We start from the raw sequence: 20,918 nt of genomic DNA, 5'->3' as shown, positions 1-20,918 counted from the left end.
GTTCATGGGGTCGCGAAGAGTTGGACACGACTGAGCGACTTCACTTTCATGCATTGAAGAAGGAAATGGCAACCCACTCGAGTGTTCTTGCCTGGAGAATCCCAGGGACGGGGGAGCCTGGTGGGCTGCCGTCTTTGGGGTCGCACAGAGTGGGACACGACTGAAGCGACTTAGCAGCAGCAGAAGCAGCTTACTTATCGCTAGGAATAAATTCTTTATTATTAACATTTTAATGTTTATTCTCAAGCCTTTCATATACACACACACACACTTTTTTCTACCTAACTGGAATATACTTTTGTATCTTTCCTTTTAACCGAATAAATGGTAAATATATTCATATATATTCTTTGGAGAAAAACATTTTAGTGGTTTCAGAATGGTGCATTTTATTGACCTACCACAATTTAGTTAATTGCCTGTTGCTAGCTGTTCATGTGATTTCAAATTTTACTTTCATTGTATAGAGTACACTTTTCCCCCAGGTATGATTTTCTATATTTGATTATTTGGGTCCATTTAAAAAATAGTTTTGCTTGGCAAAAATGATAAACAGAAAATATTCTATGGACGGAAGAGCCTGGCGGGGTACAATCCACGGGGTCGTAAAGAGTGGAACACGACTGAGCACGCAAGCCCCAACCCACCCCCGCTTCACACCTAAAACAGTCTTTCTGTAGCTGGATCAGGCTCAGGTCTCTAACCTTCTAAGTCTCGCCTCCGCTCTGCCCCCTGGTGGTGGTCTCTGTCCCGCACAAGAGGAAGGAACTATTTAAGGAATTTCCGGAAACAGGGGCGTGACGACTGAGAGTATATTTGCATACCCACAATGCACTGCACTGAGGACAACTTTTCAATCTAAAAATGGCTAAATTCTTCTTTTTTCTTTGAACTATTTTCTCTCAAAAGTGAGAATACTTTCATAGAATTGCCTGAGAAAAGATAGGTATGAACGGCTCTGTCAGTTAAATAATCACTATTACTGTGTTAGGAGTAACAGTTACCTGAGCAATGCGTGCCGCGAAGTTGGGGCATACTCTGGTTTCTCTTCAGATCGTATAAATCTTTCGCCTTTTACTAAAGATTTCCGTGGAGAGGAACAATTCTGAGTTTTTACCCAATTTTTTGAGGCCTTGCTTTTGCAAGGCTAATAATGGTGTCAAAAAATAGAATGAACGTTTTGGTGTTTAGCTTAAACTATAGAATACTACGGGGTGACTAATGTTTAGTGTTTGTCTAAAACGTATCAAAGCTGTGCTGCTCAGGGGGTGACGCTATTGAATCATACCCAAACAGGTATGGGTGAATATAAAAATCAGTTTTCAAAATCTAAGTGTAACTACGTTGGTTTTTCTATAGTATATTTGTGAAGGTCTTTTTTTTTTTTTATGAAAGCTTCGTTTAAAAAAAAAAAAGTCTCAGTTTTGAACTTATTTGTTTAAATTTAGGCGTCAAGAAAGAATTTTGATGGCACTTAAAAAAGAATTGACAAACACGGTAGGAAGTAAATTTTTAACCTGTCTTATTAGCCAGAACTGAGCTTCCGGTTCCCAGTTTGCTTAGCTGTAAGGTATGTTGGGAAATGTAGTCTTTCCCCTAGGCAACCATGAGTTTTGTGAGGTTTACGCTGGTGGTAATAAACATGCACGCTAATGTAAGAGAGTTAAAAGACACGTGTTGGATCCCTGGGTCAGGAAGAAGAGCTTGGCAACCCACTCCAGTAGTCTTGCGTGGAGAATTCCATGAACCTGGTGGGCTACAATCCACAGGGTCCCAAAGAGTCCTACACGACCCAATCGGCTTAGCACGCGCACAGGAAAGAGAAGGAATGTTGTTCAGTTGCTAAATGGTGTCTGACTCTGTGACACACACCACCCCCCCCCCCCCGCCCCTGCCCACCCATGACTGCAGGATGCCAGGCTTCCCTGTTCTTCACTGTGTCCCAGGAATTTGCTCAGATTCATGTCCATTGAGTTGGTGGTACTGTAGAATCTTCTCCTCCTCTGTTCCCCATTCTCCTCCTGCCCTCAATCTTTCCCAGCATCAAGGTGTTTTCCAATGAGTCGACTCTTTGCATCAGGTGGCCAAAATATTGGAGCTTCAGCAACAGTCCTTCCAATGAATATTCAGGGACGATTTCCTCTAGAATTGACTAATTCGATGCCACTGCAATCCAAGGGACTCTCAAGAGTCTTCACAATTTGAAAGCATCAATTCTTTGGGGATCCGCCTTCTTTATGATCCAACTCCCACATCCATACATGACTACTGGAAATACCATAGCTTTGACTATACAGACTTTTTTGCAAAGTGACGTCTCTGCTTCTTAATACACTGTATAGGTTTGTCATAACTTTCCTTCCAAGGAGCAAGTGTCTTTTATTTTGTGGCTGCAGTGATTTTTGGAACCCAGGGAAAGAAAATCTGCCTGCTTCTGCTTTCTCCCCTTTTATTTGCCATAAAGTGATGAGACAGGATGCCATGACCTTAGTTTTTTTAAATGTCGAGTTTTAAGCCAGCTCTTTCACTCTCCTCTTTCAATCTCATCAAGAAGCTCTTTAGTTCCTCTACTTTCTGCCATTAGAGTGGTATCATCTTAGAGAGTGAATACTGAAGAAGAAAACCAGCTGTGTCTGCCCCAGTAAAGGAGGGAGAGAATCCATCCCCAAGTTCATTCCTTGGGCTCCATTTCTTTGCTTTCCAGGCTCCTCCCTGTGGTCATGTGCAGGGAGCCTCTCTGAGGTTGGAACAGGGTTGAGGGGATTACCTCTTCCCAGGGCCTTTTGATGTTCTTTTGTAGAGAACCAGGACAGCAGGCACAGGGAGCCTAAGGCAGCTGCCCACAGTCTAGCCCTGCTCCACTGGGGAGGGTAACTTACTTTCCTCTCCCTTAGACAAACTGCTCCTCTCACAACCAAATCTGTTCAAGCAGAACTAAATGCTAGTGGCCAGTGATTTCTTGGGCTCCAAAGGCTGAGTGTCTACCTAACACAGGGATTATAACTTGCTTGTTCAACTTTGGCAAACAAACAAAAAACCCTGTTGTAATGAGCACTCCTAGCACCCAGATTACATTCTCCAAACACCATTCTCGATTAAAAGCTGTCTCCTTGGAGAAATGGCCATCTGGTTCCTGGGAACCTCTTCAAGATACTGTTTCCTGGCTCATGGCTGGAGTCAGCCATGCCCAGACAGATCTAGACAATCAGCTGCTAAGATCAGAGAAAGAGAGAACTAGATACTCTATGCCCCCAGGTGAAAGAGTGTTCTGCTCCCATTAAGTAATCTTGCCAGGAAAAATTGAAGTTGAATCTGATCAAGACTAGATCTGACTACCAATTAACAGAAGAGCAGAGCACAGTGGAGCTTTTCTGCAGCACTGTGGGGGGATGGATGCAACCAGCAAAGTCCTGACTGAAAGGAGCTGTTTGGGGCAAACCACCAGAGTTCTTCAACAAATAAATTGCAAGAAGAGAGAGAGAAGAAAGGGAAACTTATATGTTAATAGAGAGTTAAAAGCAACCTGTCTCACTGTGCAGAACTTGATGGGATCCTGGTTTAAACAAACAGTATTCAGACTTTATTACATTTATGAGATGTCTTTGTTTTTTAATCTTAGTGGGTCTTTGATGATTTTAAGGAATTATTGGAGGATTTTGGATATGATTATCATATTGTGGCTACGGTTTTTGTTCTAACCTCCTTATACTTAGAAGTACATACAGAAATATCTACAGATGAAATGAAATTATTATATCTTGGGTTTGCTTCAAAATTATAGGACTACAAAAAATGTGCCCCACAAAAAAAATTATTTATGAAAAAAGTAATAATGTGAGTGGGAGAGAAGTCGTTGATGGTTGTTGGACTTGATGATGGGCACACAGCTGCTTAGTCGCTTCAGTCGTGTCTATAGCCTGCCAGGGTAACCTATGGACTGTAGCCTGCCAGGCTCCTCTGTCCATGAAATTCTCCAGGCAAGAGTATTCAAGTGGGTTGCCATGTCCTCCTCCAGGAGATCTTCCCGACCCAGGGATCGAATCCGGGTCTCCTGCACTGCAGCCAGATTCTTTACCACTGAGCCACCAGGACAGACAGAGTTTCTTTATTCTAACTGGTCTACTTATGTGTATGTTAAACATGGTTCATAATTTTAAAGTTTTGAATATATTTTTAAAAACAAATTTGTGATTGGTAACACATGTGCTTCTGTATTAATAGATGAAATACTGAAATCTAGTGGCAAATCTCATGACTACCATAATTTCAAAGTCCATAATGAACATGAACAATATTTCAAGATGCTTGCCACCCCTGGGCGTGTCATGAATGTGTCTGTGATTACTGACAATGATGCAAACGCCTAAGTTAATCATGGAAGGAAAGGTTGAATTTCAGTTAGAACTTAGTGAAAAAAAATTTTTTTTCAATCCAGCTTTGCAGATCTCCTGAATGCTATCCCTGGAGCCCACGTTTAGAAGCCCTGATTTACATTCCCTGGTCTCCAGGCACACTATACAAACGATTCCCCCTTGTGTGCGGCGAAGATGTTTAATTTATCAAAGCACTTTCGCATAGTCATTTATTTCATGGGAATTCTTAACCGTCTTCCGAAGCTGGAAGGTTTATTAGACCCATTTTACAAGTGGGAACCTAAAGTGTATGCACATAACTCACTCGTTGAAGGTTACACAGTGATAATGACAGACCCGGAGACCGAATGAAGGTCCCCTAACTCCCAGCCCTCTCCCTACTTTTTCCACATCCGGCGCCCATCCCCCAAAATGCTGCCTAGTTGCTTTTTCTCAAAGTTTTCCTTTGAGGGAAGCCACAGCTTTTCTCTCCTGAACTCACCCACTCTCTCTTGTCTGTTTGGTCATCTCTCAGGAGCATTATCCCACTCTGCCCCACCCCAGCCCACCCTGCCCTGGCCACCAGCCCTCATGTTGATTCCTCAGGTGCTTGCAGGCAACCGGGAGCTCTGATTTCCAGCACTCTCCTTCACATACTAGCAGAGGTGATAATTAACCTGCCCCTGGGCGAGTGTGTCGACCCTGCAAGGTTGTCAGTGACTTCTGGCAAGTCTGTCACTGTGTCTCAGTTTCTGCTTTTGTAAAACAGGGTCATGAACTGTCCTCCTTGGTTTTGAGGGAAGCTGTGAAGACTGGCTGAAGTCATGATGGTAACCAGGTGAGAGAAAGTGATCCATCCATGGGAGGAATTACTGCCTGTAAAGTTATCATTGCCATGGATTAGGGCCAGAGCCCATCTATCCCCTTGCTTTTTACAGATCGCTGAGGTGAACCCTCCCTCCTCTGCCTCCTGTACAATGTCGCGAATCTCTGTCCATAGTTCTTCAGGCACTCTATCAGATCTAATCCCTTGAGTCTATTTCTCACTTCCACTGTATAATCATAAGCGGTTTGATTTAGGTCATAACTGAATGGTCTAGAGCTTCCCTGGTGGCTCAGACGGTAAAGAGTCTGCCTACAATGTGGGAGACCCGGGTTCGATCCCTGAGTTGGGAAGATCCCCTGGAGAAGGAAATAGCAACCCACTCCAGTACTCTTGCCTGGAAAATCCCATGGGCGGAGGAGCCTGGTAGGCTGCAGTCCATGGGGTCACAAAGAGTTGGACACGACTGAATGACTTCACTTTCTTTCTTTCTTTTGAATAGTCTAGTGGTTTTCTCTACTTTCTTCAATTTAAGTCTGAATTTGGCAATAAGGAGTTCATGATCTGAGCCATAGTCAGCTCCTGATCTTGTTTTTACTGACTATATAGAGCTTCTCCATCTTTTGGCTGCAAAGAATATAATCAGTCTGATTTCAGTGTTGACCATCTGGTGATGTCCATGTGTAGAGTCTTCTCTTGTGTTGTTGGAAGAGGGTGTTTGCTATGACCAGTGCGGTCTCTTGGCAAAACTCTATTAGTCTTGCCCTGATTCACTCTGTACTCCAAATTTGCCTGTTACTCCAGGTATTTCTTGACTTCCTACTTTTGTATTCCAGTCCCCTATAATGAAAAGGACATCTTTTTTGAGTGTTAGTTCTAGAAGGTCTTGTAGGTCTTCATAGAACCATTCAACTTCAGCTTCTTCAGCATTACTGATCAAGGCATAGACTTGGATTACTGTGATATTGAATGGTTTGCCTTGGAAATGAACAGAGATCACTCTGTCATTTTTGAGATTGCATCCAAGTACTGCATTTTGGATTCTTTTGTTGACTATGATGGTTACTCCATTTCGTCTAAGGGATTCTTGCCCACTGCTAACTGCTACTGCTGCTAAGTCGCTTCAGTCATGTCTGACTCTGTGTGACTCCATAGACGGCAGCCCACCAGGCTCCCCCATCCCTGGGATTCTCCAGGCAAGAACACTCGAGTGGGTTGCCATTTCCTTCTCCAATGCGTGAAAGTGAAGTCGCTCAGTCGTGTCCGACTCTTTGCAACCGCATGGACTGCAGCCCACCAGGCTCCTCTGTCCATGGGATTTTCCAGGCGAGAGTACTGGAGTGGGTTGCCATTGCCTTCTCCAATTCTTGCCCACAGTAGTAGGTATAATGGTCATCTGAGTTAAATTCACCCATTCCAGTCCATTTTAGTTCACTGATCCCTAAAATGTCAATGTTCACTCTTGCCACCTCCTGTTTGACCACTTCTAATTTGCCTTGATTCATGGACCTAACATTCCAGTTTCCTATGTAATATTGCTCTTTACAGCATCGGACTTTACTCCATCACCAGTCACATCCACAACTGGGTGTTGTTTTTGCTTTGACTTTATCTCTTCATTCTTTCTGGAGTTCTCCACTGATCTCCAGTAGCACATTGCGCACCTACCGACCTGGGGAGTTCGTCTTTCAGTGTCTTATCTTTTTGTCTTTTCATACTGTTCATGGGGTTCTCAAGGCAAGAATACTGAGTTGGTTTGCCATTCCCTTCTCCAGTGGACCACGTTTTGTCAGGGATCAAGACCATCCCCAAGAAAAAGAAATGCAAAAAGGCAAAATGGTTGTCTGAGGAGGCCTTACAAATAGCTGTGAAAAGAAGAAAAGTGAAAGGCAAAGAAGAAAAGGAAAGATATACCTATTTGAATGCAGAGTTCCAAAGAATGGCAATGAGAGATAAGAAAGCCTTCCTCAGTGATCAGTGCAAAGAAGTAAAGGAAAACAATAGAATGGGAAAGACTAGAGATCTCTTCAAGAAAATAGATAGAGATATCAAGGGAACATTTCATGCAAAGATGGGCACAATAAAGGGCAGAAATGATATGGACCTAACAGAAGCAGAAGATATTAAGAAGAGGTGGCAAGAATACACAGAAGAACTATACAAAAAAGATCTTCAAGACCCAGATACCCACGATGGTGTGATCACTCACCTAGAGCCAGACATCCTGGAATGCAAAGTCAAGTGGGCCTTAGGAAGCATCACTATGAACAAAGATAGTGGAGGTGATGAAATTCCAGTTGAACTATTTCAGATCCTAAAAGATGATGCTATGAAAGTGCTGCACTCAATATACCAGCAAATTTGGAAAACTCAACAATGGCCACAGCACTGGAAAAGGTCAGTTTTCAGTGCAATGCCAAAGAATGCACAAACTACTGCACAATTGTACTCATCTTACACACTAGCAAAGTAATGCTCAAAATTCTCCAAGTCAGGCTTCAACAGTATGTGAACCATGAACTTCCAGATGTTCAAGCTGGATTTAGAAAAAGCAGAAGAACCAGAGATCAAATTGCCAACATCCACTGGATCTTTGTAAAAGCAAGAGAGTTCCAGAAAAACATTTACTTCTGCTTTATTGACTATGCCAAAACCTTTGACTATGTGGATCACAACAAACTGCGGAAAATTCTACAAGAAATTGGCATACCAGACCACCTGACCTGCCTCCTGAGAAATCTATATGCAGGTCAGGAAGCAACAGTTAGAACTGGACATGGAACAACAGACTGGTTCCAAATTGGGAAAGGAGTGTGTCAAGGCTGTATATTGTCACCCTGCTTATTTAACTTATATGCAGAGTACATCATGAGAAATGCCGGACTGGATGAAGTACAAGTCGGAATCAAGATTGCCAGGAGAAAAATCAAAACCCTCAGATATGTAGATGATACCACCCTTATGGCAGAAAGCAAAGAGGAACTAAAGAGCCTCTTGATGAAAGTGAAAGACGAGAGTGAAAAAGCTGGCTTAAAACTCAACATTCAGAAAACTAAATGGCATCCAGTCCCATCACTTCATGGCAAATAGATGGGGAAACAATAGAAACAGTGGCAGACGTTATTTTTTGGGCTCCAAAATCACTGCAGATGGTGACTGCAGCCATGAAATTAAAAAACGCTTGCTACCTGGAGGAAAAGTTATGACTAACCTAGACAGCATATTAAAAAGTAGAGACATTACTTTGCCAACAAAAGCCTGTCTGGTCAAAGCTATGGTTTTTCCAGTAGTCATATATGGATGTGAGAGTTGGACTATAAAGAAAGCTGAGCGCCTAAGAATTGATGCTTTTGCACTGGGGTGTTGGAAAAGACTCTTAAGAGTCCCTCGGACTGCAAGGAGATCCAACCAGTCCATCCTAAAGGAATCAGTCCTGAATATTCATTGGAAGGACTGATGCTAAAGCTGAAACTCCAATACTTTGGCCACCTGATGCGAAAAACTGACTCATTTGAAAAGACCCTGATGCTGGGAAAGATTGAAGGTGGGAGGAGAAGGGGATCACAGAGGATGAGATGGTTGGATGGTATCACCGGCTCGATGGACATGAGTTTGAGTAAACTCTGGGAGTTGGTGATGGACAGGGAAGTCTGGCGTGCTGCAGTCCATGGGGTCACAAAGAGCTGGACAAGGCTGAGCAACTGTACTGAACTGAGGTGAACCCATAAACTCCAACCCTGTAACCTTATCACTACTTTCTTCCCTTCATGGATTGTATACTCCAGACAAACTGATGTATTACTGTCCCCTTGCCTCCCTAAACTTCCCCATTTCTGTATGCTTACCCATGCCCTGCCCACTGCCTGGACGATCCTATCCCACAGTTTCACCTAGCAAACACCCATCATGCTGCAGGAAGCCATCCCTGAGCCTCTAGTGGAGGTTAGATGTGCCAGCCCCATACTTCACAGCCCCAATCACAGTATAATTGTCCATTTTCTTATCTGTCTCCCCTTTAGACTGTCCATTTCACCAGCTCAGGGTCTGTACCTGACCTCTTTCCAATCAATAAGATTGCTAAGGGGATTTGGTCAAATACAGGCATTGAGAGCCCCACAGCAGATAAACGGGATTGGAGGTGTGTGTGCATGCTCAGTCACTCTGTTGTGTCTGACTCTTTGCAACCCCATGGACTGTAGGCTGCCAGGTTACTCTGTCCATGGCATTCTCCAGGCAAGAATGCTGAGGCAAGTACCGTTGAACCTAAAGTCCTGCCCAGAAAGACTTTTGGATTAGAAAACAAAACATCCCTGCATAGAAGAAATTGGTGCAGCTCTGAGCAAATACACAAGCAGTTATTTCCAAAATACACCCATTGTGACTTGGACAACTGGTAGGCGCCTCTAGTTTTGGAGCTGGCAGACCTGGGACACATCCCAGACTCCAAAAATTATGTGACCTAGTGCCTTATCATCTTGGGGCCTCACTTCCTCATCTGTAAAATGGGAATAAAATTTGCCTTCCAGGGTAACCAGAGGCCTGTGCCTTGCTGCCAGGCATCTATTTCCTCTCCTTCCTGACAAGAGAACTCCAAATTTCCTTTAGCTAAACTTTCCTCTCCTGTGGCTTCCCAGGTGGCCCTAGTGGTAAAGAACTCACCTGCCAGTGCAGGAGACATAAGAGACAAGGGTTCCATCTCTGGGTCAGGAGGATCCCCTGGAGGAGGAGGGCACGACAACCCACTGCAGTATTCTTGCCTGGAGAATCCCATGGACAGAGGAGCCTGGCAGGCTACAGCCCATGGGGTTGCAGAGTTGGACATGACTGAAGCAACTTAACACACATGCATGCATGTATACATTATTCTCTGTGTAGTGGTTTGAGATTGACCCAGTGCCTAGCTCTGAGGTGGCCTGAATGGTCTAACCTAGTTAACATATCCCTTGCACTCTGGTCATAGTAATTGACTCAGGCATGGGCTGTCCAATCAGGGGTGAACCTCAGCACTTTGGGTAGAAATGCTGGGACTTGGACTCTGCTGGCCTTGTTAAGAGGGCAAATGGCCATAACTGTGGCCATTTTGTTTCCACAAGCGTGGCCCATCTGAGGATGGAAGCCAATCTACAGGAAGTAGAGCTAAGAGATGGATCCTACTGAAATTATTTGATTCCTGCATCAAGCCATTCCTGAAGTCCTCCTGGACTATACTGTTAAGGAACCAGTACTTTTATTTTGGTTTAAGCCAGTTAGAATTAAGTTTTCTATTACTTGCAACCCCAAAGTTTTAATTGAAACACCAGGGTTGAATGACATAAGGCATACAAATGTAATCAACAAGTATTCTTAAACACCCACCCTATGCCAGGCATTGTGCTAGTCTCTGGTCCATCCAGAGTGAAAAACAGGTACAGCCACTGCCTTCGTGGACCTTGAACTAGTGGGGGAGTGCCCAGCATGCAGATGTTTGTCAAAGGTAACCGTTGCCCCTTTTACACCCAAGGGTCAGATACATGCAAAGCCTGCTAAAAGAATCACCATGAACATTAACTGAGTTGAATGATTTTATCTGAAGCTTCCATTGGTCAAAGTCCAGAGGAGAGGCTCTAGGAAGCAGGACTGTGAGACTAGGTAGCTTGTTCATGGTCAGGCTGTTTGCTCAACCACCACCTGCCTGCTGAGATAAGCCTCCTTCTGCAAGGTGGCAAGTGCCCTCAGCAAGTGGGGTGATCAGCCCAATCACCGGACCCCTAAGCTGATGGCAGAAGGTCAGACCACTCCTGCTTCTTGGGGTTGGTGGGGAGCTGAAAACAAGACCCCAAAGTGCAGAGTATCTTGTACTTAAGGGTTTTTTTTAAAGGTCAGGAATTCTTTTAAGGACCTGAGGAAAGTTACAGAAACTCTCCTCATGAAAAAAAAGAAAATATATACATATATATGTATACATATATACACACACACACACACACATATATATGCATATATACATTTTGCAATTCCAGGGATTCACAGGTCCCTTGAAGCCAGGTTACAGACTCTTGAGCAAAACTAACTCTAAAGATTTTTTTAATCTAAGATCCTATGAATGTTTGTATTCTTGGCTTATTATCACCTTGAAAAGTTGCATTCCCCCACTGGAAGAATATGCCCGTCTTAGTCCATTTGGGCTCCTATGGCAGAATACCACAGACTGGGTGGCTCATAAACAACACAAACCTATTTCTCACAGTTCTGGGGGCTGAAAGTCTAAGACCAGGGTGCCGGCATGATTGGAATCTGATGAGAGCCCTCTTCTGGGCTGAAACAGTTGTATTCTCTCTGTGCCCTCACTCAGCAGGAAGAGGACTGGGGGAACTCTCTGGGTCTCTTTTATAAGGGCACTAATCCTGTTCATGAGGGCTCCACCCACATGACCTACTCACCTCCCAAAGGCCCCTCCTCCAAACTTCATCACCTGGGGGGTTAGGTTTCAACATATGGATTTGGGGATCCCCAACACTCAGTCCATAATAACACTCACAGGAGAACTCAACTTCCTCTTGGAAAAATTGCCCAGAGCTAATCATGGATGCTAATCATGGACCTCATGATTAGTGTCTTACTGAAGCAAAAGCTTGTGTGCAGGCAGCTTATTTGTAAGAGCTCCCAGGGGACAGTAGAGGGAGACTGGGCGAGTGTAAAATGGAGGGAGTGAAAGCAAATCAAGGGTGTCTTCCTGAATTCTTCACCACTGTGGGCAGCAGGGGCCTGATCCCATCTGAGAAGCAGTTTAGGAAGTCTCTCAAAATTGTCCACCCAGGGGATGGTGGAGGGAGCACTGGCTCCAACTCCCAAGGGAGAAGCAGTGTTATCCTTGGCCTGCTTCGAGGCTACACACATGCTGAGTGCAGAACAGCTTCCTGAGGTCAGAGAGAAGCCGAGGCCAGGTGCTGCCAGGAACACACCTTGGCAAAGAACTGGTGACTGCAACCATGGCAGGAGTGAAAAGTAGCCTACGAGGATGTGAGCTGGGGCATGAGATGCCAGGGAGCTTGTCAGTCTTCAGGGAGTTAATACATTTCCAAGCCAAAGTTTTAGCTGCTAGGAAGTGCTGGATATATGCGATTACATTTTCCATACCAGGTGTCTGCCCCGGAAAAGCGATTTGGCCTAGCCTCTTTGGATGGCATCACCGATTCGATGGACATGAGTTTGAGCAAGCTCCGGGAGTTGGTGGACAGGAAAGCCTGGCATGCTGCAGTCCATGGGGTCACAAAAAGTCAGACATGACTGAGTGACTGAACTGAACTTTCTCTGGTGCATTACTGGACCATGGGAGGCAGACCCACTAGGGTTATAGATGGCCTGCTGCCAACTGAGGCCAAACTGGAGGCACTGCAGAGGCTCATGGCAGAAAATGCATTACCCCACCCCATCCCACAGTGGCCATCAGAGGAATTTGAAGGGAGAGATGGAGGGTAGGGGCTGATAGAGGCTGGGCCAACAGCGAGCCCCAGCTTACATCCCTGCTTGAGCTGCACAGACTTGAGCAAATTATTTTTTAAATTTTATTTATTCTTGGCTATGTTGGGCTAGATCTTCATTGCTGTACTGGGTCTTTCCCTAGTTGCGGTGATGGGGCCTACTCTCCAGTTGTGGTGTTCGGACTTCTCATTGTGGTCTTTTGATGAGGAGCTTGGGCTCTAGAGCGCAGACTCAGTAGTTGTGGCACAGGGGTTTAGTTGCCCCATGGCACGTGGAAACTTCCCGGACCAGGGATCGAACCCATGTCCTCTGCATTGTCATGTAGATTCTTTTTAAATTTTATTGTTTTTGACTGCTCTGGGTCTTTGATGCTGCATGGGCTTTTCTCTAGTTGCAGCAAGTGGGGGCTTCTCATCACAGTGGCTTCTCTTGTTGCAGAACACCAGCTCTAGGGCACACAGGCTTAGTTGCTCCACAGCATGTGAGATCTTCCTGGACCAGGAATCAAACCCCTGGCTCCTGCATTGGCCAGCGGATTCTTTACCACTGAGCCACCAGAGAAGCCCTAGCAGGTGGATTCTTAACCAATGGATCACCAGGGAAGTCCTGAGCAAACTACTCAGAGGTCATTTCCTTATCTTTTTTTTTTCTTTCATTTCCTTATCTCTTAAATTGGCACCTTAACCCTCAGCAACCTCCTCCCCACGAGGCTGTGTTGATGTAAAATACCTAACACCTGTGCTCACTTCAATGAGACCTATAAATCACAGATACTCGTCTACTGAAATTAAACTTGCTAGGTCAGTATTTTCCAGGCACAGGTACGTAGGCTCATTTTTACATGTACAGGAGCCCACACCATGCCTCGCTGCAAGTTAAACAGGAGGAATGGGAGCCATGAAGCACTGCTCCTGTGGCCAAGTAGCTTCCAGTTGAATGCAGTGACTAGAGGCCACGTCACACTGTGAACCGCAGTCTACCTCACCCCCTGCCAGCCAAGGGTCCCCTGGCTGGAATCAGGAAGCATTCAATGCTCTGCACCCTGAGAGCAGGAGAGGATGGTATTCAGGACTGAAGCATCTGGAAAACCAGGGCTACTCAGAGAAGAGCCTGAGGAACTTTTTTTTTCTCTCTCCCAGCTGCCTGCTGGGGGCCAGACCCTTGGGACCTTGGCACCGAAACCAGGTGAGTCAAGCTGCTCAAAACACACACCTAGGAAGCAGAGTGACGGTCCCCAAGGTGGACTGCCATGCTCAGCATGGCCCCTTTGCTCCAATTCTCCCCACAAAGGATTCAGACCTTAGCTTCCAGAACCTGCTTCCCAGGTGGCTCAGCGGTAAAGAACCCACCTGCCAATGCAGGAGACTTGGGTTTGATCCCTGGGTTGGAAAGATCCCCTGGAGTAGAAAATGGTAATCTGCTCCACTAGTCTTGCCTGGGAAACCCCACAGGGCCTGGTGGGCTACAGTCCATGGAGCTGCAGAGTCGGACAGGACTAAGTGAACAGCAGCAGCAGTCCTACGGGCAGCAAGACCAGGGCAGGCAACTCCAGGCTCTTGGGCAGGCTGGAGGTGAGGCACCGCAGCAGGAAGGGACCTCGGTGACACTCCTCGAGCAGCCCCCTCTGCCAGGACATGCAGCAAACCCCAAGGAGGGTTGCAGGGGCCACATCCACATGATCTGAGGGGGCTCTTCTGAAGGGGAGAGGATGTGGGAAAAAAACACTGTCACCACAGTGGGGCCTTGTGCTTCGGATTCTCCCCCAGTCTGGTGACTGAGGAAGGTCTGAAGTCTCCAGAGGTTTTAACCACACACAAACCGCTCATGGAAGTTTGAAAGAGATTTATTTAAAAACAGAACGACAAAAAAAAGCTTTGGTATTCCAAAACCCAACAATCAACAGTCACTGGAAAGTTAACCACCTCCCCTAAGGCCCAGAGGTACAAAACCACGGTCTCCACAGGCTCATGGTAAGGACACGATGTGCAAACCCCAGGGTGATGGAGACCCACCCTCTCCACGCAAGCAGCCTACAGGGCTCCAAACCTCCCGGAAATCACCGCCAAGATTCACTACCGAAGAGTGGATGCAAAAGTCATCTGGCAAAATCTCAACAATAAATTATTACTAAAAATTCATTCAAGAAAAGAACACATTAAATTAGGAAAAGAACACATTTTTTCCTAGACAAGTCTTTTCAAAAAAGGGTCTATTTCCTGGGATAGAAGAAAGGGACAAAGTGGAAGGAGTGAGTTCAATTTCAAGTATTTTCCGTACAGGTTCATTTTATTGAATCAAAAGCTTACAAAAAGTCCATCGGCCCCTACCCTCCCCTCCCCGATGCAAACTCCTGAACATCCACACGCACTTCTGAGTCACTGGTGTTCCCCAACAAGGCACAAAAGGCTGGGTGCTTTCACAGGATCCCTTGTTCGCAGCAGCAGGACTTTCAGTGCTGGGCATCTTGTGCAAGTGGCGACTGAAAGCAGGACTGATGTCACTCAGACACTGGGATCTTCCTGTTCAATCAACAAGACAGGACATTACTGCACACGCCAACCCCAGTGGACAGATACAGCAATCTTGAGGGAAGCAGGTGATGGGAACACCCTGCTAGCATCCCATCCTGGCTCGCAGCCGGCTGGGATGACGGTGCCCAACCCAGAGACAGGCTACAGCCATCCTGGACTCAGGGCCTGGGCGTCTCCTTAGGCAGGTGCAGCAAGTTCACAGGCTCTGCTCTGGCCAGGCCTGGCTTCAGGGGTGGGAGGTCACTGGGCAAGATCCGAGAAGACAGCTTGGCCTGTCCCCCTGATCAGCTGGGAACCATGGCTGGATGGGGCTAGGCCAGATTAACAGCAGAGAAGTCCACCACCCAGCAGAGAGAAGCAGCCCGCCCACCTGCTTCACTGAGGCTGCCAGACCCACACAAATGCAATGCAGCCTGTGACAGCCACCCGGGAAGGCCATCTGCACATTTCTCTTTGATCTGACTTCTGTGTTCCTCACGCTTGACAAGCTCAGACCAGCCTCTGATCCTTCTCCCACGCCTTTAGGTCAAGTGCTACTTCCTTCTCAGAACCAGAAGCCACTGGGAGCACAGACCTGGAGCTAAATGTACCCTCCACCTACCCTCCACCCCACTACAATCTAATGAGAGGAATGGCAGGCGGCCTCCCCCAGGGACACCCATCCTGAACTCCAAGACATGTTTCGATGAGAATTTCACAGTCATCATGGCCGAAACCATGGCTTCCTGGGAGCAAAGATATTTCAGGAAACAGGAGGGAAATGATCTTGTCCTGGCTCACTGCATGGGACTGACCTCTGAACTCGGTAACAGGCTCTCAGGGGTGGGGGTGCAGATCTCATCAGCAGTTTAGGTACAGGCTTCAAGTCCATCTAGGGGTTTGTGGCAGGTATTTTTAACTGCTGAGATTCAGGATGTGGTAACAGGATTGCCTACGTCCCTGTGAGGCCAGCAGACGTATCTATGCATGTCTGGATTCCACAGCTGCCCTTCCAATGGGCTCCTCTAAGAAGGTACTTTTAAATGTCCTCTCAAAGCATTCCTGCTCCCCTCTGTGATGAGAACAGAGGACACTAGCTTAAAAGAACACTTCACGGGAAGGAGGTTCAAGAGGGAGGGGACATATGTATACCTATGGCTGATTTATGTTGATGTATGGCAGAAACCAACCCAACGTTGTAAAGCAATTATCCTCCAATTAAAAATAAATTTAAAAAAAAAAAAGGATATCCCACCACTCCCCCAGCCTCACTCTGTCCTAGACTTGGGACAGAATACAAGGCTGGGGCCCTGGGCGCTGGAGACACAGGGGCTTTCTACCTTATTCCTGAAGAAGGGCTTGGCGCCAGGCCCACAGTACTCATTGTAGATGAGCTTGAAGAGGAAAAGGTGGAAGAGGGTGATGAGGGAGGCCACGCTGAACCAGAAGAGGAAGGGCAGCCCCGGGTCCTGCTGGGCCATGTGCTCGTCGTGGGCCAGGATGGCCTTGAGGTGCAGCGTGTGCCGCAGGTCTTGCAGGTGCGTGAGGTCGGTCGAGATGTAGAGCAGCGGCGTGATGGGCTGTGTCACCATGACCGAGAAGGTGTGGCCCTGGGGCGCCGAGGTCAGCTCCACAGGCTCGTCCAGGCAGCCCGCTTCACAGGCGTAGATCTTGACGAGCTGGCCTCGGGACTCTACAGACACGTGCAGGTACGGCTTGCCCTCAGCGTCTGCGAGCACGGCCAGGTTGATGTGGTCGTTCTTGTAGCGGATGCCGTGCAGGGCGTAGCTGTTGTGCAGCACGTCAGGGTCGGCTTGGAACTGGAGGTGGTTCTCGGTGAACTGCAGGCCGCCGAAGCTGAGCACCATGCCCTGAAGGATGCCGGGGGCACCCGCCCGCACCAGCCCCTTGCAGCCGCGCTTCTGCAGGGTCAGTCTCCACAGGTCCCAGAGCTGCAGGATCTGCTGGACGGAGGACAGGCGGCCTGGCCAGAGGTTCTCAGCGTGCATGGTGGCGTGGCCGCTGAAGCAGTGGTCTTCGTAGTTCAGCGTCGACTCCATCTGGTCCCGCTCCCTGTGGCTCAGGTCGGGGCTGAGCAGCGGGGCCGGGGAGCAGGACAGCATGTAGTACAGCGTCAGGTTCACGGTCAGGCCAGATGGAGTATGGGCATCAGTGATCTTCTTCATTTCCACACCTGTCATGCCATAAAGGTTGCATGTTAAGGAGGACCAACACTGCCTGGAGGCTGAGGTTATGAAACAAAGATCAAGAGCAGCAGAGCTGGGGACTTCCCTGGTGGTCCAGTGGCTAAGACTCTGTGCTCCCAATGCAGGGAACAAAGGTTTGATCCCTGGTCAGGGAACTAGATCCCACATGCTGCAACTCAGAGTGTGTGCTGAAAATAAAGAACCCACATGCTACAACAAAGATCAAAGATTCTGAGTACTGCAACTAAGACCTGGTGTAGTCAAATAAATAAGAGCAACAACAACAAAAAGAGCAGCAGAGACACAAAATTTTTCTCCTTGATAAAAACAGCAGTTCTAGTCTCCCTAGAGTTCGGGGGAACATTATCCTGCCTGGCTTCCTCACATAACCACGTGGAGCCCCGAGGGCCTGAAACCTGCCAGTGGGGCTCCTGCCAGAGTCCAGAAGAACACAAACTTAGCCAAGCCTATGACACCAAGTCAAAAGGCCAGTCCCCTGTCTCCAGAACGGTCACCTATGCCCTGGCCGGTCATAGGCTGCTTCTGTCTCCTGGGCTCATAACCTCAAACAACATCTGATCAGAAGAGCTCCCAGATTTGTATGAACGCTAGCCTCAGACAGCTAACCGCACATGTGGTGTCTCTACCTGGATGTCTGACAGGCATTTTGAACCTGAAGGTTTGAATTCTTCCAGTTAATCCTTCCTTATCTATGGCTGATTCATATCAATGTATGACAAAACCCACTGAAAAATTAAAAAAAAAAAAAAAAAATCCTTCCTTAAATCATCTCCAGACACCTGCTGGCACCCTCCCCACAAACTCAGGAGTCACCCTCATGTTCTCACTCTTCACTGCCAGTCCACTGAAAGCCCCAGCGGCTCCAGCTCCGAAACTATCAGAGTCATCCACCGTGGCCTCCACAGTCACCGCTCTGGTCCCAGCCACCCTCCCCTCACCTCGGCTCCTGCCAAAACCACCTATCTGGTCTCCAAATTCTACTGCTCCCCGCCCCCACTTACTGTCTATACGCTGAGACAGCAGCCAGTGGGACCCTTAAAAATGTGCACCAGGGACTTCCCTGGTGGTCCGGCAGTTAAGAATCTACCTTCCAATGCAGGGTACGAGAGTCTGATCCCTGGTTGGGGAACTAAGATTCCACATGCCACGTAGCAACTAAGCCCGTGGGCTCTGGATCCCACAAGCCACAACTAGAGAAAACTGCATGCTGCAACAACAACCCGGCTCAGCCAAAAAATAAGTAATTTTCTTTAAAACAGAAGCCCAAGCCTGTCACCAGCTGAAACTGTGAGGAACTGAGGAAAGACTCTGGGGACCAGCCAGGCCCTTCATTTATCCTTTACCAACTGATCCTTCTCCCCACCCCCCAAACCACTCTGCTCAAACCAGGCTTCATCTACAAGAACAAATAACAATAATACCTGCCCTTTACACACTTCTCTCAGAAGACTCTGCTAAATGTCCTCTGAGATAGGCGTTACTATTATTATTGAATACAGGCCGAGAGAGAGTCAGCGATTAGTTCAAGGTCACGCAGATACTAAGTGGTGGAGCAAAAGAGTCAGCCCCAGACCCAATGGCAAGCCCAAGTATGAGCCACCTCAGGACCCTCCTTCAGTGTCAGCTCTGCTGACTTTGCAGGGGCATCCCCAGGGTGGGCTGTGCTCACCCTGCTGCAAGGTGTGCATGCCTGACAAAGCCGGACCTCACCTGGACTGAAGAGCTGAGCCCAGAGGCGCTGGTGATCCTGGAGCAGCTCAGCTGCTGGCATCTCCAAGAGCTCCAGCATTTCCTTCCGAGCCAAGTCCTGGAGCACCTTGAGCTCCTTGGCTGCTTTGCTTTTGAGCACCTGGGGGTTAAGGGGGCCAGAAACGTGTACCACCCACAGCACAGTCTCGTCCAGCTGCGCCTTGGGAGCCACCTGGAGACGGTCCACTAACTTCTTGGCGGCCACCACCACCAGGTGCACCAGCCCCGTGGGAACAGGCGGGGACCGGCCAGAGTAGAGGAGGAACTGATGGTCTCCGACCTTCTCCAGGGTGCTGGTGAAGGCCCTGGGGGCGGGGCCGGCAGTGGGCCCCACAGTCTGCAGCGCGGCCACGCGTTCCGTGGGGTTGTTGAGCTGGATGCGCTGCAGATAGACGTGGGGTCGGCCACGGTGAGCGAGAAAGTCCTCCTGCAGCAGCACGCAGTCTCGGCCGGATCCCGTGAGCAGGCCGGAGGCCGAGACGGGGCCCGGGCCGGCGGCCACAGGGCCGGGACCCGAGGTCCCCAGCTGCAAGCAACGTACTCGCCGCAGCAGCCCTTCCCGCAGAAGCAACACTGACTCCCCAGCTTCAGGGAGCGGGCTCAGCGGGCGCAGCTGCACGAAGGGCACGAAGTCCGGCGCCACGGCAGGCTCCCGCTCTCCAGGGGTCACCCACAGCCGGTTGGCGACCACGTCCAGGGCCAGAAAGCCGTTGGCCACCAGAGATGGCACTCCAGGGCCCAGGGGCACAGCCTCGCCCCGCTCCCGCAGGCTGCGCCAGGCGTGGGTGGCCGCCTCCAGACAGGCAGAGGGCTCGGCAGCGCCCGGCTCGCCGTGAGGCCAGGGCAGCAGCTGCAGGCCGCCCGCCGCCCGCCGCGCCCCGGAGCCCGCGAACCAGAGAAGCAGCACCAGGAGGCCGAGCAGGCAGAGTAGGCGGCGGGCCCAGCTGCTCGACAGCAGTCCCGGCAGCCCCTTAAGCCGCTGCTGCAGCCACATCGGGCCGCCGGGCGCGGGCGCGGCGCAGGGGCGGCCGCCGGGCCCGCCGCCCAGCCCACTGGCCCGGGCGCCCGCGCCTCACTCCCGGGCCCGGACCGCAGCGCCAACCCCGGCTCCAGTCGCAGGCGCCGCGGCAGCCACCACAGCTGCTTCCTCCTCCTTCTCGGTTCCCTCCGGCCGTCAAACAACACCGGCCGTCAAGCGCCGCCGAATCTTTTGCGACAGATGGAAAAGAGGCGGGTGGAGGAAGGGGAGCGAGCGGGCCCCACAGGAGGCGGGGCCACAGCAAGGAGGGGGCGGGCGCCGCCGGGGGATGGGCCACCGGTTCTTCTGTTATGCCAAGTCCAAAAGAGTCCGGTCGGGGTCTGTGGAAGACTGGATGCTTCCAGCTCATGGAAAGAAAAAAAAAAAGCCACCGCGCTAGCCAAACCTAACACGTGTCGGGCCCCATCTGCTACTGATGGATTCAACAGCCCTAAGATTTTTAAAAAATAATTTTAAAACATTTTTCTGTAAAAATGATCCTCACTGCAAAAATACTTAACAACTGTGCAGAATAGTACCCCCCCCCCAAAAAAAAAGAAAGAAAAAGAAAAGAAAGTAACCATTGTCAATCAGATTTCCTAGGATATATTTTGTTGACACTTTTCCAGACCAGTCTGGCTGCATGTATAGTATGTATGGGACACAAACCAGTTCCAGGACACTCCATTTCTCTACCATACCAAGTCATCTTCTTCTCTTTCTTTTAGATAAATAACTTTTAATTACTTATTTGGCATGTGTCAGCATGCGGCCTCT

At 48.5% G+C, this 20,918-nt stretch overlaps 1 protein-coding gene and 1 non-coding gene across 2 annotated transcripts; one reads left to right on the top strand and one right to left on the bottom strand.

Moving 5' to 3' along the window:
• Positions 1-1,033: 1,033 nt before the first annotated feature.
• Positions 1,034-1,149, top strand: LOC136170194 (U5 spliceosomal RNA). The gene has a single exon (XR_010663615.1). It is a non-coding gene; the product is annotated as a U5 spliceosomal RNA (small nuclear RNA).
• Positions 1,150-14,463: 13,314 nt separating this feature from the next.
• On the bottom strand, positions 14,464-20,306 carry KIAA2013 (KIAA2013 ortholog). Its single transcript, XM_065935744.1, has 3 exons — positions 19,085-20,306; positions 16,487-17,340; positions 14,464-15,155 (listed from the first exon to the last, which is right to left on the bottom strand). Exons 1-3 carry the CDS (start codon positions 20,115-20,117, stop codon positions 15,138-15,140), a joined length of 1,905 nt encoding a protein of 634 aa, XP_065791816.1. The 5' UTR covers positions 20,118-20,306; the 3' UTR covers positions 14,464-15,137.
• Between the last annotated feature and the right edge of the window lie 612 nt (positions 20,307-20,918).

This window comes from Muntiacus reevesi, chromosome 5 (assembly GCF_963930625.1).
Source record: "Muntiacus reevesi chromosome 5, mMunRee1.1, whole genome shotgun sequence".
NCBI classification, from domain to species: domain Eukaryota; kingdom Metazoa; phylum Chordata; class Mammalia; order Artiodactyla; family Cervidae; genus Muntiacus; species Muntiacus reevesi.
Note: the sequence above shows the minus strand (reverse complement) of the source record. Positions and strands in the feature narration are given on the sequence as shown.

Coding starts and splice junctions, on each gene's coding strand:
- KIAA2013 (XM_065935744.1), bottom strand. CDS start 20,117: ATGTGGCTGCAGCAGCGGCTTAAGGGGCTGCCGGGACTGCTGTCGAGC. Junction 17,341..19,084: donor GGCTCAGCTCTTCAGTCCAG/GTGAGGTCCGGC, acceptor ATGGCATGACAG/GTGTGGAAATGAAGAAGATC.